At 42.6% G+C, this 20,251-nt stretch overlaps 2 protein-coding genes across 3 annotated transcripts in view; both read right to left on the bottom strand.

Annotated features, from left to right (window-relative positions):
* The window catches only part of LOC138968799 (serine-rich adhesin for platelets-like), a 275,839-nt gene extending 273,866 nt beyond the window's left edge, over window positions 1-1,973 (bottom strand). Inside the window, exon 1 of the mRNA XM_070341443.1 lies at window positions 1,927-1,973. The gene's annotated coding sequence lies outside the window, so the exon portion shown is untranslated. The remainder of the gene's footprint in view (window positions 1-1,926) is intronic.
* A 6,102-nt stretch (window positions 1,974-8,075) lies between these two features.
* LOC138968798 (major facilitator superfamily domain-containing protein 8-like) overlaps window positions 8,076-20,251 on the bottom strand; it is a 22,482-nt gene continuing 10,306 nt past the window's right edge. For both annotated transcript variants that reach the window (XM_070341441.1, XM_070341442.1), the window contains 8 exons: window positions 18,358-18,598; window positions 17,532-17,645; window positions 14,503-14,718; window positions 13,849-13,954; window positions 12,967-13,101; window positions 12,317-12,423; window positions 10,892-11,844; window positions 8,076-10,208 (listed from right to left, as the gene is read on the bottom strand). In XM_070341441.1, the coding sequence (XP_070197542.1) occupies window positions 9,939-10,208; window positions 10,892-11,844; window positions 12,317-12,423; window positions 12,967-13,101; window positions 13,849-13,954; window positions 14,503-14,718; window positions 17,532-17,645; window positions 18,358-18,598 (2,142 nt within the window). In that variant the 3' untranslated portion in view covers window positions 8,076-9,938. The remainder of the gene's footprint in view (window positions 10,209-10,891; window positions 11,845-12,316; window positions 12,424-12,966; window positions 13,102-13,848; window positions 13,955-14,502; window positions 14,719-17,531; window positions 17,646-18,357; window positions 18,599-20,251) is intronic.

Genomic DNA, 20,251 nt, shown 5'->3' with positions numbered 1-20,251 from the left:
AGTCTCTTTTAGGCTTCACATAATATATATTGTTGAAGAGTATTTGTCATAATTCGTCATTCCCTTCTCCATCTTATTCAGTGAAGTTTGAATGTAGAAATTAAAACAAACAAAAAAACACGATTTTGTTCGACTATCTGTGGGAATGAAAGACAGACAGGTTGGAAAGGCGGAGGGAAAACTAATACTAATTTCAGTGTATGACTCCAAGTTGAAAAGAATGACCCCTTTTGCTTGTTCTCCAAATTCAACAAGGCCTTGCTCCGAATTACTATTCTTATTCCTTTCTGTAGACTTTGTCAGACAGATTACAAAGAAGCTTAGGTGTGCGCAGACAAGTGAAAATGACAAGGTATTGGCTTCCCAGACAATAAATACAGCCTGTCTTCGCCGGTGACAGTAATTTCGGTCTGACCGTTGTGTTTTGGAGCAGAGACACTCAAAATGTAAAATAGTATAGAATGACATAGAGGGAGAAGAAACGACGGCAGAGCTTTGTTCTCGAAAAAGCGAGGTTGTGAGAGCAAACTTTTATCATTTCAGGATGGGTATGTAAATAACGAAATTGAAAATTAAAAAAAAAAATTTGTGACAAGTTCCGCGTTCTAGAAAATGTGTAGCCATTAAAAGACACCTACATTTCGCTGGTTGAAAGTTACATGTTGGCGAGTTCGTTATAAGAGGACAGTAGTAGATTTAAAAATGTTTTTTTTTTTAATTAAAATAAAAACTCCAACAAGAAGGGAAAACCCCCACAAGAACAGGAGAGACCTCGGAGGGAACTTCGTGTACACTACATTGGGGTGTGCACGTTAAAGATCCCACGATTGACAAAAGGGTCTTTCCTGGCAAAAATGTATAGGCATAGATAAAAAAAAATGTCCACCAAATACCCGTGTGACTTGGAATCATAGACCGTGAAAAGTAAATATTCGCCGTAATGGCTTGAGATTTATTGGCCGATGTGAATGCGTGATATATTGTGTAAAAAATTCCATCTCACACGGCAGAAAATAATATGTAAAGCGCTTAGAGAATGTCAAGCGCTATAAATAAATCTCCCATATAAATAAATAAATAAACTTGAAATGTTGGATATTATTGGGGTGGGATGGGAGATAGTGGGGGTACAGTATGCATTAATGAAAGGCACGATGACAATTTTACCTTTTTGAAAACAGCAGTGTCACAGGGGCTTACATGAAGACATAAACTTGCCAGAGAATGCTAAATTCAAAAGCTTCGGAGAGAACGATGGCGTGTTTTTGCTCCCTGAAAATGCATGCACATTTCAAGGGTTAGACAAATTGGCGACACTGCCAATGTACTTTTAAGAAAAGACAACGTCTACCCAATGATTTAACATTTCCGGTTTATTTGTGGATGTAAGATCTGTGGATTTTTAAAGACCAGGAAGAGTTAGTCACGAATTTGAATATATTTTCTGTTTGCGGGTGCGCTCTTGTCGATTTGTATGCCCGACTACAACTTAAAGTTTCTTCACTTCACATTCCTTTCATCCCGTCCCTTTCTTCTTTTCTTCCTTTAATCTGCCAAAAAGTCTTGGGTCATTAGTGTTTATATATTTTTCATGTGAAAATATCTTTGGCGTTTTATTTCAAGTTTGTTTTTAAAAATATCTTAATCAGTCCAGGGGAACAACTTAAATGTACCAAGTGCAGTTCACCCTCAAACCAAAAATACCCCTTTTTTTGATGCTACAAAACCAGCCGTTGGCAATAGTATCTTTTTTAAAACAAAGAGAGAATTATAAAAGAGAATAGCGAAAATGTAAAATCAAAATCAGAGTACGTGTCAGTCAGCAAATTAATTCACGGTGGAATGAAGTTGAAACTGAAAAGCAAAGGAACGAGCAAAGAATAGAGAAAAACACAATCTCCACTGTATGGACACATGTATACATACCTTGCCACCTTGCTTTGCAACTTGCTGCCATCACTTCGAAACGAAAAATATCTCACCTGTTTGCGGGAGAAAGCGTGCTGTAAAGAAGCACTTTTTTATACTTGGGTGTTCCAGTTTTCTGTGTACGACATATCACATTCTTTCTGCTTCTGGATGGCTGTGTCTTTATCTCGTGTCTGTCTCTCAATCTCTGTCTGTCTCGGTCTCTGTCTGTCTGTCTGTCTGTCTGTCTGTCTGTCTGTCTGTCTGTCTCTCTCTCTGTCTGTCTCTCTCTCTCTCTCTCTCTCTCTCTCTCTCTCTCTCTCTCTCTCTCTCTCTCTCTCTCTCATTGACCAGTCACGCACTTCAAATTTTGTTCATTCACGAACGTGTCATGTGCCGTATAATTTATGCTGTGTTTGATGCTGTTTGAACGGCCATTTCCCCGGCTCAAAATTACTGTTAAAATTGTTGAGCGAACATCACATGAAATGTCATCAGCTTCACAAGGCCGAAGAGGTTCTCTTTCATCTCTGCCTCACTAGCTTTTGCTGTTACATCTACAAAAGAATAAAGGCACACTCCTTCCCGTAAAAAAAAAGGATCAGCTCAGCATCTCAGACCTGGCCATACTTTTGCATATAACACATCCCTCCGCTTGGTCACATACCAAAAATCAACACCCTGACTGCTTGCTGTGGTTATAGTTGGATTTTTCATGAATGTATTTCTGAAATAGTCATTAATGGTTTGCATGACCTTAAATCATAAACGACATTCATTAATTCATTCCAACTTAACTCAGTGTGTACAGAGGCTGGTTGTTTGTTGTGTGTGTTGGTATGTGGAGGGATGTTATCCCTTATAAACGCCTGACTAGATCTGAGATGGTGAGGCGAAGTGTTTCCACGCGGAGAAGGAGTATTCCATTAGGCTATGTGGTTCAAATCAGAAAATGGAGCATCGAAATTACAAAATCATACATAGTTCTGCTTTTGTTGAGGAATATTTCCGAGATTTTCAGAGACAGAAAGCAACGTGTTGTTACAGTCGTATGGTGAATCTTTTCAAACACCTCAAAAGGACGGGGGTCTGATTTGGCCTATTATGGTCCGCTGGACCCGAAAAGCAACAGCTAACTAACTAACTAACTCAAAAGGACAATTTAGCTTTCATAGAAATTCAAAGTGAAAGTCAACTTAATTATAGCTAAAATAATATTTTTGCTTATCTTTTTTTTCATTTTATTTATTTATTTGTTTGTTTATTGTGTGTGTGCGCGCGCGCGTGTGTGTGTGTGTGTGTGTGTGTGTGTGTGTGTGTGTGTGTGTGTGTGTGAGTGTGTGTGTGTTTGTGGGTCGGTGCGTGCGTGCGTGTGTGTGCGTGTGCGTGTATGTGTGTGTGTGTGGAAGCAGCATCCTATGGTAACTCGTCACCCTTTATTGTCACTGGTCTGTTGTGTGTCTTGCTGGTTCACTTCAAAGACCAAAAGGTCCAGGGTCTAGTCATTACACCCCCGGTATAGGGGTGTGTATAGGATTCGCTCGATGTGTTTGTTTGTTTGTGTGGGTGTGTGTTTGTGTTCGCATATAGATCTCAAGAATGAACCGACCGATCGTCACCAAACTTGGTGAACAGGTTCTATACATTCCTGAGACGGTCCTTACAAAAATTGGGACCAGTCAAACACACGGTTAGGGTGTTATTGGTGGATTAATATTCTACAAGGACTTATAGAGGCACATATTAATGGTCAAAGGGAAATAACCTTCTCAGTTGGTGGCAGTGAGAATGGTTATTTCCCTTTGACCAACGGGGGTGTTTTTCCTACCTCGGAGGAATTTCTTGTTTATGTTTTGTTATGTCTTTGATTGAACCTTCAATCCTTTTTGTTTTCTATTTCTTCTTCTTCTTCTAATTTGTTTGTTTTTACATATGCACTTTCTCAAAAACCAAACCTGGTCTTCTCTTCTACCCTTAATCGTCCAGTTCTTTTTTTTTCCATGCACATCATTGTTGGGCTTTTAATCAATACACATGCATCCCTCAATACATAGAATTGTCCTTTTCTTGGCATTTAGTCAATACATGTTTGTTGTTTTGGCCAATTATGCGGGCTGGCTTTCATGCATCCTCATCAGCGGTGCGAGGTTGTCTGATCCTCTAAGCCATGTCCGAAAACGAGGAAAACAACGCCTGCAACATTACTCAGGGATTTCGTGCTTTCTGACAGCGTCTATGTTTCACAACCTTCAGCCATGCGTGAAGAAACCATGATGCAGAAAAGGGAAAACAAAATTTCCACTGAGTCGCTTTATCCTACATTTTCAGAAAGTCAAGAGATTATGAATACGTCGTGTTTCCACGTAACACGAAATTAACACAGAACGTTTCCACCTTGAGTCGCTTTATCCTACATTTTCAGAAAGTCAAGAGATCCCAGTGATGTTATTGTGTACACGTGTGTTCCACGTAACACGAAATTCATACAGAACGTTTCCACCTTGAGTCGCTTTATCCTACATTTTCAGAAAGTCAAGAGATTCCAGTGATGTTATTGTGTACACGTGTTTCCACGTAACACAAAATTGATACAGAAGTTCTCAATTTTCCTAGATCCTGCTTCTGCCATCAGGGAAATAGTGCTAACTAGCTAAACCAAGTCAGGATTATGATGATTTTCTGTACGCTTGTTTTTTTACACATGAAAACGATTAAAAGAGTCACGATTTTCTTACGATTTAATTGCCACCACAGAAATACTTACTAATTATACGATCTAGATCTAATTCAAACGATAATAGGTATGCTGGAAAACTGGAAATATCGTAAGTCCACATTTTCTCGCACAGTGGTTGCGATAGTAACATTGTTACAGGCTCACTAAAAGTAACCATGAGCACATGGAATCTGAACAAAGTGATAATGTATCCGGCCACTGTGCTGATCACGGTAACCTGATCAATTCAGCATATGTCCCAGTTTGCTATGATAAATCATAACCATGGTTTAACAAGTCGCGTAAGGCGAAATTATTACATTTAGTCAAGCTGTCGAACTCACGGAATGAAACTGAACGCACTGTAGTTTTTCACCAAGACAGTACAGCTTCGTCAATCCCCGCGAGAAGGAAATCGCTCACCTTCCACGTGCAAAACGCAGTGAAATTAACACGCCAGAATAGCGCGGTAGCGTATTGTGCTAAGCAGGAAAGCGCGCTTTTCTGTATTCTTGTTAACTTTCGGAGCTTGTTTTGAATACAACCTATCATATCTATATGTTTTTGGAATCAGGAAATGATAAAGAATAAGATGAAATCATTTTTGGATCGATTTCTTAAATTTTTATCGTAAGACTAATTAATCTATTTTCGTTAATTGTGATCACATTTTAAGAGTAAACATGACATATGTATTATATGTTTAGATTCAGAATATGATGAAGAATACGATGCAATCAATTTTAAGTCTGTTTGCGAAAAATCGATTTTAATGACAACTTTAATGAGCAAACTCATCAATTAATTGTTAAGCCTCCAAGCTGAAATGCAATACCAAAGTCCGGGCTTCGTCGAAGATTACTTGACCAAAATTTCAACCAATTTGGTTGAAAAATGAGAGCGTGACAGTGCCGCCTCAACTTTCACGAAAAGCCGGATATGACGTCATCAAAGTTATTTATCAAAAAAATTTAAAAAACGTCTGGAGATACCATACTCAGGATCTCTCATGTCAAGTTTCATGAAGATCGGTCCAGTAGTTTTCTCTGAATCGCTCTACACAGACACACACACACACACACACACAAACACACACACACACACACACACACACACACACATACACCACGACCCTCGTCTCGATTCCCCCCTCTACGTTAAAACATTTAGTCAAAACTTGACTAAATGTAAAAAGATCGTAGTACACAAGATAAATAAAGTTTCTTCTTCGGATTGAGATCACGAGGTCATCGTTAGTCGCTACTGCATTCATGTGCACATTCTAACGGATATTAATTAGATAAGAAAACAAAATAACTTCATGCAGTAATAAACCACGAAGCCGTGCGACAAAATTGCACTCAAAATTAATGTTGCACAAGAATCCGATAACTAAAGGGGAACAATCTACAGATGTTGATAGTTTATTGGTAAGTATTGGGTTTCCCCCCTTGGATGTTTCCCTTGAATAATTCTTGTTGCTGTCACTATTTGGTGCTTGTCGAACCTTTAGAGAGAGAGACCCGGGGAGAGAGAGAGAGACCGACAGAGAGAGACAGGGACAGGGACAGAGAGACAGACAGAAAGACAGACAGACAGACAGAAAGACAGACAGAAAGACAGACAGACATAGACAGACAGACAGGCAGAGCGACAGAAAAGAAGAGACAGAGAGAGAGACAAAGAGAGAGAGAAAGAGACAGAGGCGGGTGTGTATGGCCTTCCTCGTGTGTATGTCCTTTGACTCGCGTTGGAGTCAGAGATACAAGTGAGAGAAAAATACAGAGCAAAAGGGAGAGACGGACTGGAAACGACTCTGTTCTTCATCAACTATAATGTGTATCAAAACGTATCTAACCAAAATCAAAAGACAAGAAATTTAAATCAATTCAAAAAATCATTTATTCACAAGAACTTCAATCTATAGGCCTTCAAAGTTGACAAGCAAGAGACACAACGGACAAAAATAAAAGACGCTGTGACCTATCTTAAAATGTGACTGGAATGAATCCAAGATGGTCGAAGCAATGACAAAATGCATTAACTTTCAATTCTTAATAACATTTCTCAATAAACATCAAAATGAAATCATTACACTCGGTTTCTAGTCCAACTACCCCCAAACCCCCCCCCCCTTCCCCCTTTTCAAAAGACATGCAAAATCAACGAAAGACATTATTAGGACAAAAATAGAAATTTGCCACAATCACTTTTTACAGTGGAACCCCCCTTTTAAGACCCCCCAATTTAAGACTCCCTCCTTTTTAAGACCGTATAATCTCAGATTTGTGGAGGTCTTAAAAGGGGGGTTCCACTGTATCTTCAAGACGATAATCAAGCACAGTAGCCGAAGAAGACAACTGTATCATGACTCAAATCATCCATACATCATTTCACACAATCATTTTACATTCACTGAAACCACCCCTCATCCACAACAGTGATGGTCTAATATATGTGGTAACACAGCATGTTACCATTACATGGATTAGAATTTTTCAAGGCATCGTCTTTTACAACATGTAAGCCATTTATATCATTACGACATTTGATGTGGAAATCACTTTGCGAATGTGTTCACTTTTCTTACAAATATGAAAACAAGAGAGAGAAAAATATGAAGCACAACCAATAAATAATTTCAAATCATCACTTTGAAAATGTGCTCATTTCAGTTGTAAAAAGTTGAAGATAAGAAAAATCAATATTAAGCACAACCAATGAATAATTCAAAATCACACAAACGAATTGCACTTCTGTGGTTAATTTTGCACTTTGCTTTCATTCAAGATAAAAAAAAAAAGTCACTTCCAGGGGACTCTCTGCAAACACACACACACACACACACACACACACACACACACACACACACACACACACACACACACACACTCTCTCTGCAAACCTGAACTGCCACTATCATCGCAAAACTTAACTAGACAAACCAACAGTGTTCTGTTCATTCACGTTTGACTCGAGATCTTGTGTTATGTTTTCAACCAGAAAATCGTTAACTCACTGATTTTAAATTTTAGAAAAGGCGCTTAGAACCATAGGATTTGCGCCATATGAATACCCTCCTATTATTATTTTGTATAAGTAGTAGTAGTAGTAGTAGTAGTAGTAGTAGTAGTAGTAGTAGTAGTAGTAGTAGTAGTAGTAGTAGTAGTAGTTAGTAGTAGTAGTAGTAAGTATTTGTGGGATAATTAGTAGTATTATCATTATTAGAAGTATTATCCTTTTTATCATGTTTTATTTTTACAGCATCTGATATTGCAGAACAGATTTTTCTCCACTCCTTCAGCTGAAACAGTGATTTCCGCCTTTCTAGCTCTAAAGTGGATAACACGCTCATAACTCCCATACATCTGATGCAAGTTTGCTACCGCGACACTACCTCAATACCCCACCCACCCACCCACCCACCCATAAACATACACTCAATAAAAAAAATGTCCATTCCTCTGATGCAAGGTGCTCAATCAAGACTCCTTCAATAAACCCCTCCCCCAAAACACACACACACACACACACACACCCAAACCCAAAAAACAAACACACACACACAAAAACACACACCCCTCCTTCATCTTACAAAAATGTAAGTTCCGGTTGCAATATGGTATGTGGGAATACTAACACAGCATCCCTATTTGGGACAACAGTGTTCCTTGATACAGATAGTAGTGATACAATACAGTGCTATCACAAGCAGTAAGACCCGGTATAATCTCTGTACATGTACACCACTACCCGCTAGAGACAGTGTTCCTTGAAAGTAGTGATACAATACAGTGCTATCACGAGATGGAAGACCCGGTATAATCTCTGTACAACACTAGGCGGTAGGGACAGCGGAAAGTCTTTCCCAAAATGACGACCTCGGAGCTTCCTTGTGGTAATACTTCTGGAATTCATCAAGATAAAACAATCCCCATGTTTCCCATGTGTAATGCTGCAGCAATCCTCAAAGAAACGACAGTTCTGGTGCCGTCTTTATGACACAATATGGCATTGGTATTCTCTCGGGATTCTGTAGCGTTGGCTTTTTTTGTTGAAAATCTTCATGAAGTGCACCCTTCGCGAAACAGTTCATGAATTACTATTGATCATTGTAATTCTCAAAGGAAGCAAAACAGAGTTTGGGACTTGTTTCAACACGAGTAGACAACGTTCAGAAAAAACAACTCTGTGTGGGATCTCGTTGCAATACGATTAGACGACGTTCAGAAATAACTATGTCAAGTTATATTTCTTGAAGGTGAGTCAAGTTTTATAAACACGCCCATACCAACACAGTGGGCAATGATCTACAATGCGCATGTTTTTGAAAGAGAAAGGCATCGTCTTGAGCGGACATTGCAGTTTGGCTTGCGACAGTCACTCCAGACCGTCCAGGCTTCGATCTAGATCGATTGCTGACGCCAATTCTTGAGACAGCGCAGAATTCGATCGTAGTAAGTTCACTGCAGTCGCCCAGAAGATGGCAAACATTATCATCAGTGTCCTCAGTTCCCCTACTGTCACCAGGATTTCTGTAAGGCGTGGTGGCGTTATGGTACGGCGAAACGACACACTGTTGTTCTATTAGGCCAAAAAAAAATAGGTCTGTTTACGGTAACTTAGGCCAAAATAATAGGGTCGGTAGGTCGGGATTTTTTTTTTTCTTCCAAAAAACCATATTTTTACGTTATTTTGCAAAAAAACCAATTTTTATTTTTTTTTATTTTTTTTTTTATTTTTTTTCCCAAATGCCAAAAAAAAGTCTAGGGTCGCGCGAAAAAACTAGGGTCGGTCGGGTTACCGTAAACAGACCTATTTTTTTTTTGGCCTTAATGCAGTCCTACCGTACCAGAGGAGTGCATACCTGCACTATCATGTGTCCTCTCTCCTACAGTCTCTGTGATTTGTGTACTGCGGGATGGCAAAATACAGCGAAACGACACGTTGTTGTTCCATTACTACAGCCCCTCACAAGTGGGCAAACAAGCGCTGTCCTGTGTCCTCACTCTCTCCTAGTCTGTACGCACGGCGGGATGGCATAATACGGCGAAACGACACGTTGTTGTTCCATTACTACAGCCCCTCACAAGTGGGCAAACAAGCGCTGTCCTGTGTCCTCACTCTCTCCTAGTCTGTACGCACGGCGGGATGGCATAATACGGCGAAACGACACGCTGTTGTTCAATAACTGCAACCCCCCAGAAGTGGGCAAACCTGCACTGTCCTCACTGCCGACACTCTCCCTGCTGTCTGTTCTTTTTGTACGGCGGGATGGCAAAATACGGCAAAATAAAGACACGCTGTTGTGCCATTACTGCAGCCCCCCAGAACTCGGCAAACCTGCACTGTCCTCACTGTCGACACTGTCTCTGCTGTCTCTGCGCTTTCTGTACGGCGTGACGGCATAGGGCAAAAGACGGCGAAACCACACGCAGTTGACGACGATAGTGATGAGCAAAATGGCACAACTGGCGGCGAACGTGACTCGGGGGCCAAAGGCGTCGTAGATCTGAGCCACAAATATGGGGCCCAGGGTACGGGCCAGGCTGCCGCACGCTGTGATGAAACCCATCCACAGACCCTGTAAACGCACAACAACAAAATAAAGATCGACCGTCAGAAGTTGAAAAGGATTCCCCAGGCTCTCACATATGCCACTTGGTTTAAACAGTGTTTTATTCAACAATTTATGGATATATAATATATAATAAGTATGTTTAGGATCAGCAACAAACTATAAGGTTTTTAGTGGTGACCCTAAAATGTCTCTTGAAGTAATACAGATATTAAAGGGTGATGCACGGAAGTGTTTAAGCCTACACGTACTTCTGAAATTAAAACCAAATTTGCAAGTTAGGAGAGAATGTTGATGGTAGGAGATATATTCCAATCTGACAGGACAACTGAATAAAACACCAGTTCGTCATGAAATTATGTAGCGAGTGGTTACCCCCCCCCCCCCCCCCCCCTTCTCTAACTTCTATAGTGTTCCTGTGTTAGTGTAAATTGGTAGTTTTTGTTTTGTGTGCTTGTCGTCCCAAGGACAGATTATCCCTGTAAAATAAAGTCCACTCTCATTCTCTGTGTGTGTGTTTCTCTCTCTCTGTTTCTCTCTCTCTCTCTCTCTCTCTCTCTCTCTCTCTCTCTCTCTCTCTCTCTCTCTCTCTCTCTCTCTCTCTCTCTCTCTCTCTCTCTCGGTCTCTCTCACTCAAGCACTCACCGCAACGCTTACACAGAACAATACATCAAATACTCCCAACATACCTGTGGCTGAGGCCCCAGCACCTTGGAGTAAAGCGTGTAAGTCATGACATTACAGGTGGGGTAGCCAATGGCGATAAAGGCAGTACCCAGGATAAACTGGAACAGCCGAACCTTGGGTACCTGCCCGCACCACCCGAAATTCCACGGACACCCTTCTGGTGCCACGGTGGTGTTGGTGGTGCTGTTGGACGCTGGTGAAGTTGTGGACACTGGTGTTGTTGTGGTTGATGTTGTGTTGGATTCTGGTTTAGAGAATGTTGAGTCGGACGATGATATGCTAGGTTCGGCCGCTATTGTTATGTTGGATTCTGGTGTAAAGGATGTGGTGTGAGACGCTGTTATAATAGTGGTGGCTGATGTTGTTGTGTTGGGTTTAAGTGTAGAATTGGCTGTTGTTATGCTGGATTCTGATGTTGCGGTTATTATGTCTGATGATGGTGAGGTTTGTGAAGTTCCAGATTCTGCTGTTGCTACGGTTACTGTTGTTGTTGTTGTTGACAATATCGTTGATGATGATGGCAACGATGATTTAGATCCCTGTCTTGTTGCTTTGTTTAGAGATGCTTCTGTCATACTTTTGATCATTGCATCCAGTTTTTCAACTTTGTTGAGATAAGCCTTTGTTAATATACTTGACTTCACATCACGCCTTCTTCTTCTAACTGTCACACTTTCGTTGTCTTTTGAAACGCCAATCCTGTTCTTGTGCTCAGAAAATTTAGCAGCAAAGCCTTTTACCGCTTCAGAAGCAGTACGTAGTCTTGCAACACCATTCTGTGGAATAGCTGCAGTTGAGTTTTGAAACATGTTGTGGGCGAAGTCTTGCCGGTGGTCTGTGAGTTGCTTCCCTTGCTGTTGCCAGGCGGGTGGTCGGTCTTGTTGCCAGGGAAGCACGAAGGAGTGTGTGCTGATAAACGGCTGGCTGGGGATTATTGTTGCTGCGGTGTACACAGCTGCCCAGAGAGACGGAAGTAGAAAAATAATTTAACAGAATATTAATTGTGATTATTTTAATTCATTTTTTCATTTTCATTAATTAATTCATTCATTTTTCCGGAATTATGTCAAAGGAATTATGTCATTTGACATAATCAAAATATAACAAAACTTGACTAAATATAAAAAGAATGGTTAGTTAATAGAACGTTTATTTTTTTGAAAAAACAAAACATTCACAAAAGTGTACGTCGAGCCAATGGTCTTTATAGAAGACAGGCAAACAAACAATTAATCTGAGATGAACGAAACGTATGTGATATGGCTGATACCACCTTAAACACGCATACACTTGGGTATCTCATCTAAAGTCGGGTTAAAACCCGGGAATATGCCCCTAATGGCTTTGCTGTGAGGGCGTAAAACTTGAATTTCTTTCAGATCATGGTCTATTTTAGAGGTCTTAAGTTTCCAATAAGGGAGACTCACGTGCATAGCCTATGACAGGCAGGTCGTTGCCCCAGGGAAGGTAGGTGAAGAAGCCGAAAAAGCAAAATATATAACCAGCTACGAGTAGTCTGCGTTCGTCAACACCCCTGAAATAAAAAAAAATGACAGGATACTAAGAAAGGGCCAAGGAGCACGAGAAGTAAACACAAAAAGAAGAAATACAAGAACATTTTAAAAAAGGACAGAAACAAACATGTAAAAACCGCTAAGAAAACAATGAAAAGCAACAATAACAACAGCAAATAAACAAACAAACAAAAACCAAAATAGAAACAAAACAACACTAACACATTTGGAGAAAAAAAATGACACAGCCGTAAGTAAAAGAAAAAACTAAATTGAAAGAGTCAGAAGAAAAATCCTTGAAAATCAAAAAATCGTGAGCAAAAGGCATGAACGTATCTGAGACCATTACAGTCGGAATTGTGTGTTTTAGGTTATTCAACAAACATAACTGGTAAGTTGCTTGCACGTTTTAATTTATGTAACATAACAAGACATTCACACCTACATCGATCCAATGGTCTTTATAGTAGACAGACAAATAATAATGAGACGAATGAAGTGGGAAGTGTGTTGGTTATTGCTTGTTCGTTCCTATTTTAAATTAATAAATTAACAACACTCACTTGTTGGCCAGGATCTTGATGACGATGAAGACACCAATGGCCAGAAAGCCAGCAGAGGCCAGCATGATACCCATGTAAAACGCCGCTTCAGATTTAGACCACCCGTACATGTCCATTAACAAAGGCGTGCCGATTCTGAAACATGCCAACAATTAGATTTCACTTAACATTGTATTATTTCTTTCATTTCAATTTCTGCAAACAAGAAATTTCAAGCACCAGCACTAATGTATCCATCCCTTCAAACAGGCCAACAACCAGGCGGTCTGACAGACAGACAGACAAAGAGATGGAAAGACAGGCAGACAAACAAACACATGGCCGGATAGACAGACGGAACAGAGATATGGGTTCGCCAGTCTCGGACGGTGAACCTGAAAATAGATGTGAACATGAGAGACAGACAGACCGACCGACCGACAGACCGACAGACTGACCGCCGACCGACCGACTGACCGACAGACAGACCGATTGACCGACAGACAGACTGACTGACTGACCGACCGACAGCCAGCCAGCCAGCCAGCCAGACCGACCGACCGACCGACAGACACACAGACACAGACATATACCAACAGGCAAGAAGACAAGCATTGCTACTCACGTCTCAAAGATAGTGAACATGAAGAAAACGATGAAGAAAAGAGACAGGCAGGCAGGCAGACAGACAGACAGACAGACAGACAGAATCCAACAGGTCAGAAGACAAGCATCGCTACTCACGTCTCAAAGATAGTGAACATGAAGAAAACGACAAAGAAGACAGACAGACAGACAGACAGACAGACAGACAGACAGACAGACAGACAGACAGACAGACAGACAGACAGACAGACAGACAGAAAGAGTCCAACAGGTAAAAAGACAAGCAAAGCTACTCACGTCTCAAAGATGGTGAACATGAAGAAAACGATGAAGAAGAGGTACATGCTGACGAAAATGGCGACGAAGTCTGGTGGACCAGTGTTGCCCACCTTGTCTTTTTTCTCTGCAATCACAAATGGTGGAAATAATTGTTGGAAATGTTTCATGCTATCCTATTCCTAGGGGAGAAACGAAATTATGTGTAAAATGTCTCACAAGAAATTGACGTGAACCTTTCTCTCGCTTTCTATGCTCCCCCCTCTCTCTCCGTCTATCCGTCCCGCCCCTCGCTCTCCTCACGTTCTCTCTCTGCCTACATCTCTCTCTGTCTTTCTCTAACCACCCTCTCAGTCTCTCCACAACCCACCCAACCCATTCTCTCTCTGCCCACTCCCCCTCCCCCTCTCTCTCTCTCTCTCTCTCTCTCTCTCTCTCTCTCTCTCTCTCTCTCTCTCTCTCTCTCTATCACACACACACATACACACACACACACACATACACACACACAGTTGCTGTGATACGCTAAACCTGGGAAGAGTGGATGGAGAGCAAAACAAAAAAAGATGAATTCTGAATCGGTCTCTCCCCTAAGATTCAAGAAACAACAACAACAAACCAACTCGGACGTTTACTCTTATTCAACCCTCAAAAAGTTGAGCACAACACACGAACCCATTTCCTCCTCCTCGTCGTCATCGTCGTTGACGGCGACATTGATTATCCCCGAGTCATCGACCGTGTGCAGCTGGAAGATGGTGAGTAGTAGCACGAAGTTGACGACAGCGAGCACTGCAGCCAGGAAGGCAGGGGTGGTGTACATGTTGAAGTGAAGCCACGACTTCTCCACAGGGCCTGGGTACTTGATCAGTACTAGCAGCGTCTGAATCACTGTGGACAGAGAGACAGATAGAAGAAAGAAGATGAACAACGGAACACACAGGAAAGCCGGTGTAACACGAGAAAATTACTCCCACGAGATTTTACTCCGGAGTAAACATTTCGTACAAATAATGTTACTCCCTTTACGAAAAAAAGTACTCCCCCATTACACGAGAAAATTACTCCCCACGACAGGGGAGTTCCGAGTAAACATTTCGTACTAAAATGTTACTCCCCTGACGAATAAATAATGAATAAATTACTTTACCCTAACACTCTCATGCCAGGTGTACGAAATTTTTACTCCCTTGTCCCCTGTTAGTTTTGGTGGTGGAAGGGGTGGAGGGAGGGTAGCGCGACTTTCGTTTGCGCGAGATCACATATTGGCATTATCCCTTCGCCCGCATCCAATTTTCGCGTACGAGATTTTTACTGGAAGTAAAACAAGAGGCGAAGCCTTCAAGGCTCACGTAAGAAATCGACATGCAAACAGTAACACAAACTCAATCACTCCGTCACACATACACACACAACACACACACACAGTAAGCATTGGTGACACTGTGCAAGAAAGAGAGACACTAGATCTAGATCTGTCTTGCATGTAGCCTACTTACAGACACGACTGCCAACTAGTCTCGGCCCGCTCAAAATAACAATGACCGAGACATTCCTTCGCGTGACGTCTAACCCTCTTACGCCATAATGTGACGTCTTCAAATGACGAAATGTTAAAGTTTCTACCACAGACATACACACGCACGCACGCACGCACATACGCACATACGCACGCACGCACAGACAGACAAAGTTACGATCGCATAGGCTACACTTCGTGAGCCAAAAAATGGGGAGTAAAAAATTCGTGGAGGGAGTAATTTTTTCGTGCCTTGGGGAGTTCTTTTCTCGTACGAAAGGTGTACTCGGAGTAAGAATTTCGTACGAAATTTTTACTCCGGAGTAAACTTTTAGTGGAGTAAAAATTTCGTGTTACACCGGGTTGGTGTACATGCCACGACTTCTCCACGGGGCCTCGGTACTTGATCAGTACTCGCAGCGTCTGAATCACTGGCAGATAGAAAGAGAAAAGAAAGTGGAAGATTTTTTAGTTTGTTTGCTTAAAGGCATATGTACGCGCTCCCGTGTTTACAAAGTGTAGTTTGCCCATAATCGATGTCAAACGCACCATAAGACCATGTAATGACGATATGTCGCCATGCGCGGACCATATACATGCATTACAGCTTGTTTTAGAGTCTCAAAAACTTTGGATGTAAACAAAGACGCGGAGTTATTTCCCTTGCGTCAACGCTACCTCTGTTGGCAAATCTATAAATAGGACGATCCAGATCAAAATGAAAATTAACATATCTCAACATTGAAGGGGTCCTAGACCACAATATTTTGCAGGGAACTTAATTTAGCATGTCTCCAGCTGTTGGTAAAGCAATTAGCGTGTATAGTCATCGGGTACATATGGCTTTAACGCCCAGCCGGACCACGAAGGGCCATATCAGGGCGGTGCTGCTTTGACATATAACGTGCGCCACACACAAGACAGAAGTCGCAGCACAGGCTTCATGTCTCACCCAGTCACATTATTCTGACACCGGACCAACCAGTCCTGGCACTAACCCCATAATGCCAGACGCCAGGCGGAGCAGCCACTAGATTGCCAATTTTAAAGTCTTAGGTATGACCCGGCCGGGGTTCGAACCCACGACCTCCCGATCACGGGGCGGACGCCTTACCACTAGGCCAACCGTGCCGGTCAAAGTGGAAGATAGGTTGAAAACTTGATCAGTACTCGCAGTGTCTGAATCACTGGAGATAGGAAAATACAAGTAAGTAAAAGCCCGTTCAAAAACAAACTAACAAATGTTTAGTACCGGCCCCCGTGGCGCAGTGGTTAGCGCGTCGGACTGCGGGCCGGGAGATCGTGGTTCGAATCCCATAAGGGGTGGGTGGGTTTTTCGAGCTTCGGTCGGCTCCTACCCTGAGTGGAAGTGCTAAAGTTCCAATGGGAAGGCTGGGATCACACAGCCGAGTGTCATTCACTTCACGAATGCGATTGACGCAGAAAGTGCAAAAATAAAAGAAACTTGTCTCGATTCTTGTGACCCTTCCTGCTCAGGGCTCTCATGGTGACCTTGGTTCCAGTGTTCCTGTTCCAGCCATCCCTGAATATTCTGCTGCCGGCCTGGGATGCTCCGGGGGGGGTCGACGGAAGGACGCAGTGGCGGTCTGCTCTCTGAGGAGACGCTCACTCAGTCTGGCTCCGCGACTTAACAGTCAGTGTCGTAAGTAGAGGGCTTAGTAGGTAGCGGTGCCTGTGTCCCTTGCCAGGAACAGGACCAATACTGAACACCGTCGAAGTGACTCAGCAGCAGTGCAGTGTCATCTTCCGAGGGTAGCCTACCGCAGCGGCCTGACATCCTTCCCTGGAGTGTCTGTAGAATTAGTGAGGGTGCCCAGGTGTCTGACCAACACTGGGGGCTCACTGATTCGACAAAAGTCTGGCGGCAGAACGAAGTTCAGGGGTGGATGTTGCAGTGAGTGCTGGGACGGGGCGGCGTGGTAGCATACTGGGAGAAGGAACAAGTGTCGGGACAAGCAAAAAGAGAAAAGAGAATGAAAAAAAAAAAAATAAATAAATAAATGTTTAGTCTGTTTATTTGCTTGTGTACGTGGTAATGACTGTTTGTCTGCCTGTTGTCTGTTCTGACACTTACCTCCCGACACCCCTTCTGTCAGAGACACAGACAGAATAGCTCTCTTTTTCTCTCTTTCTGTCTCTATTTCTGTCTCTCTATCTATCTCACCTGGTCCCAAGATGAAGCCAACAGACTGGAAGATGCTGACGCTGCTCATAGCACCTGTACGTTCCGCCAGGGTGGTCGCTCCGGACACGTAAGCCCTGACCACTGCAGCATTGCCTGTACACAAGAAATACACATACCATATGTTTAAAACGAAGCTATTCTTTTTTTATTCCGATTGGAAATTGCTTTTAGACCATTTAACATTTCTTATTGACCATTTAAGTGTTAAACTGCTTGAGAGTTAAAAATAGTGAAATGTTCTCATGGACAATGAACAAAATGTGATGTGTGTGTGTGTGTGTGTGTGTTGGGGGGGGGGGTAAGACATATACATCCTCAGACCGACTCCAGTCGCCTTCTACCCGATCCCTAATAGACGTTATTTGGAAATAATTCTGTCGGGTCTTCCAACGTGACATTTTAGGCCAGTCACTAGCGACCGGGTGTGTGTCTCAAACACGTGAACAGAAATCACGTGTCGCCGGATTATTTGTCCCCGAACAAGCAAGGGTGCGCACTGTTTCACAACCCATACCAACCCGACACATTCATTTCCGGAATCCGTCTATTTGTTTTAGAGGTTTTACCGCAAAGAAACTAGAATAAGGTACCCCCCCGCCACCCTAGCCAGGGATACCCTGCACATTGGACCCCCATCCCGCAAAACCACCAACACTGCTACCCCAAAAAAAACTATCACCCATCCCCCCCTCCCCCCCCCCCCCCCCCCCCCCACCCACTCTCCTCCCCTCCCCATCCCAACATAGAATAAGGGCTTCCCAATTCCAACATGAGAAAAGATAGCAAGCGAAAGCCTTTGACTCACCAGAAGCAAGACCCATGATGACCCTGGACAGGATGAGGTACCCCCCGCCGTTGCCATGGATACTCTGAACGTAGCCGTAGAAGACGTTGGCGCCCATCTGCAGCAGGAGGGACACCACGAGTGGCTCACGCGCCTTCCGGTAGGCTGACCACAGGCCGAACAGCGGGGAGGCCACCAGCTGACCCAGACTGTAGGCCGCCACCACCCAGCCCAGCAAGCTTGGAGTGGCCGAGGTGTCCACCTGATGGAAGAACAAAAGCCATGCTCAACATTGTTTGCAGCCATCAAATCTTGAATCAAATCAAAGCTAATCAAAATAACGTTATTGTCTCACATGGAGAAATTGCAGTGGTGGTGCATGTAAGACAAACGAAACACTACAAGTACAACATTAGCAATATCTATATATATATATACGACTTGTGTCTTTGTGTGTGTGTGTGTGTTCGCGATGCACGGCCAAAGTTCTCGATGGATCTGCTTCAAATTTGTTGGGCATATTCAGGTAGACCCCGGACACAACCTGGTCGATGAGAATTTTCAACACGTGCTCTCAGCGCGCAGCGCTGAACCGATTTTGGTTTTTCTGTTCATCTTCCCAGATCCATTCCCAGTAACTCTTCCTTATCTTCTCCAGTGTTTTGCGTTTATCTCCCTTCCTTCGTGTGGCGTCAATCCATATTCCCGTTACTATTTTTAGAAGGTCACTGTCCACAACGCTTTCATCCCGGCGAAGCCAGATATTCCCGTTACTATTTTTAGAAGGTCACTGTCCACAACGCTTTCATCCCGGCGAAGCCGGGTATTCCTCTACTTCTTCTTCGGCTCTACTTCTTCCCGGCAAAACCGGGTATTATTCGGCTCTACTTCTTCCCGACGAAGCGGGTATTCATTCTAGTATTCAAATATATGTACTAAGTAATAACATTGTTCTCGACTGAACACCTCTCTACATAAAACACTCTCGCTGTTAAGATGTAAGACAAATATGTGACCCTCTACCACGGAATGAGTCGGATGTCACATCGCGCAATTCTGCGTAAGGCCTAATATACGTCCGGGGGGTGTCAGGTATCAGTGTGAGGGTCACCTTAGTCACAGGCATACAACTCAAAAACGTTTTTGCTTCTAAAACGGTTATTACCACTGGATAGAGCATACAAAACTCTTTAATACAATGTAAAAATATAAAAATCATGCGAAGGTGACATGCGACTCATTCCGTGGTGGAGGGTCACATATGTAAAAGGGTTATACAATGGTGAGCCATGGTTAGCAGCGTACAGTGGAACCCCCCTGTTAAGACTCCCAACTTTAAGACTTCCCCCTTTTTAAAACCTAGATTTTTCAGATTTTCTGTTCATAACCTTTGTACATTTACTTCTATCCCGCCTTTTTTAAGACTTAGATTTTTTCAGATTTTCTGTTCATAACCTTTGTACATTTACCTCTATTTTAAGGCTCCCTCCTTTTTTAAGACCTAGATTTTTTCAGATTTTCTGTTCATAACCTTTGTGCATTTACCTCTATTTTAATACTAAAGTGTGCCGTTTTAGTTGCCCTGCCAGTACTCGGCAGCAAGTATACGTTTTTAACGAGTTAACAAAATTGCCTCTTGATAGATATAATGTAGCTGTCTACAGTGTGCTTCAGCATCATGGAAATGTTCGTGTCTTATCTCCTCTTTGCGAGCACTTTCACATCGTCGGGCAACGTACTCTTTCTTGCGTCTCAGTGCATTTGTGGAGTTTCATGACTCCCCGCGCCCGATGATTCTGCGGTCGTATTTCGTCAGAGTGCTTGATGTGATGAAGGTAATGTACCTGTGCTTGTTGTTCATCAAAGTGACCATTTAGTTGCTCCTCCGCTAAAGACCGACACTGCCCTGGCTACA

Source organism: Littorina saxatilis, linkage group LG6 (genome assembly GCF_037325665.1).
Source record: "Littorina saxatilis isolate snail1 linkage group LG6, US_GU_Lsax_2.0, whole genome shotgun sequence".
Lineage (NCBI taxonomy): Eukaryota > Metazoa > Mollusca > Gastropoda > Littorinimorpha > Littorinidae > Littorina > Littorina saxatilis.
Note: the sequence above shows the minus strand (reverse complement) of the source record. Positions and strands in the feature narration are given on the sequence as shown.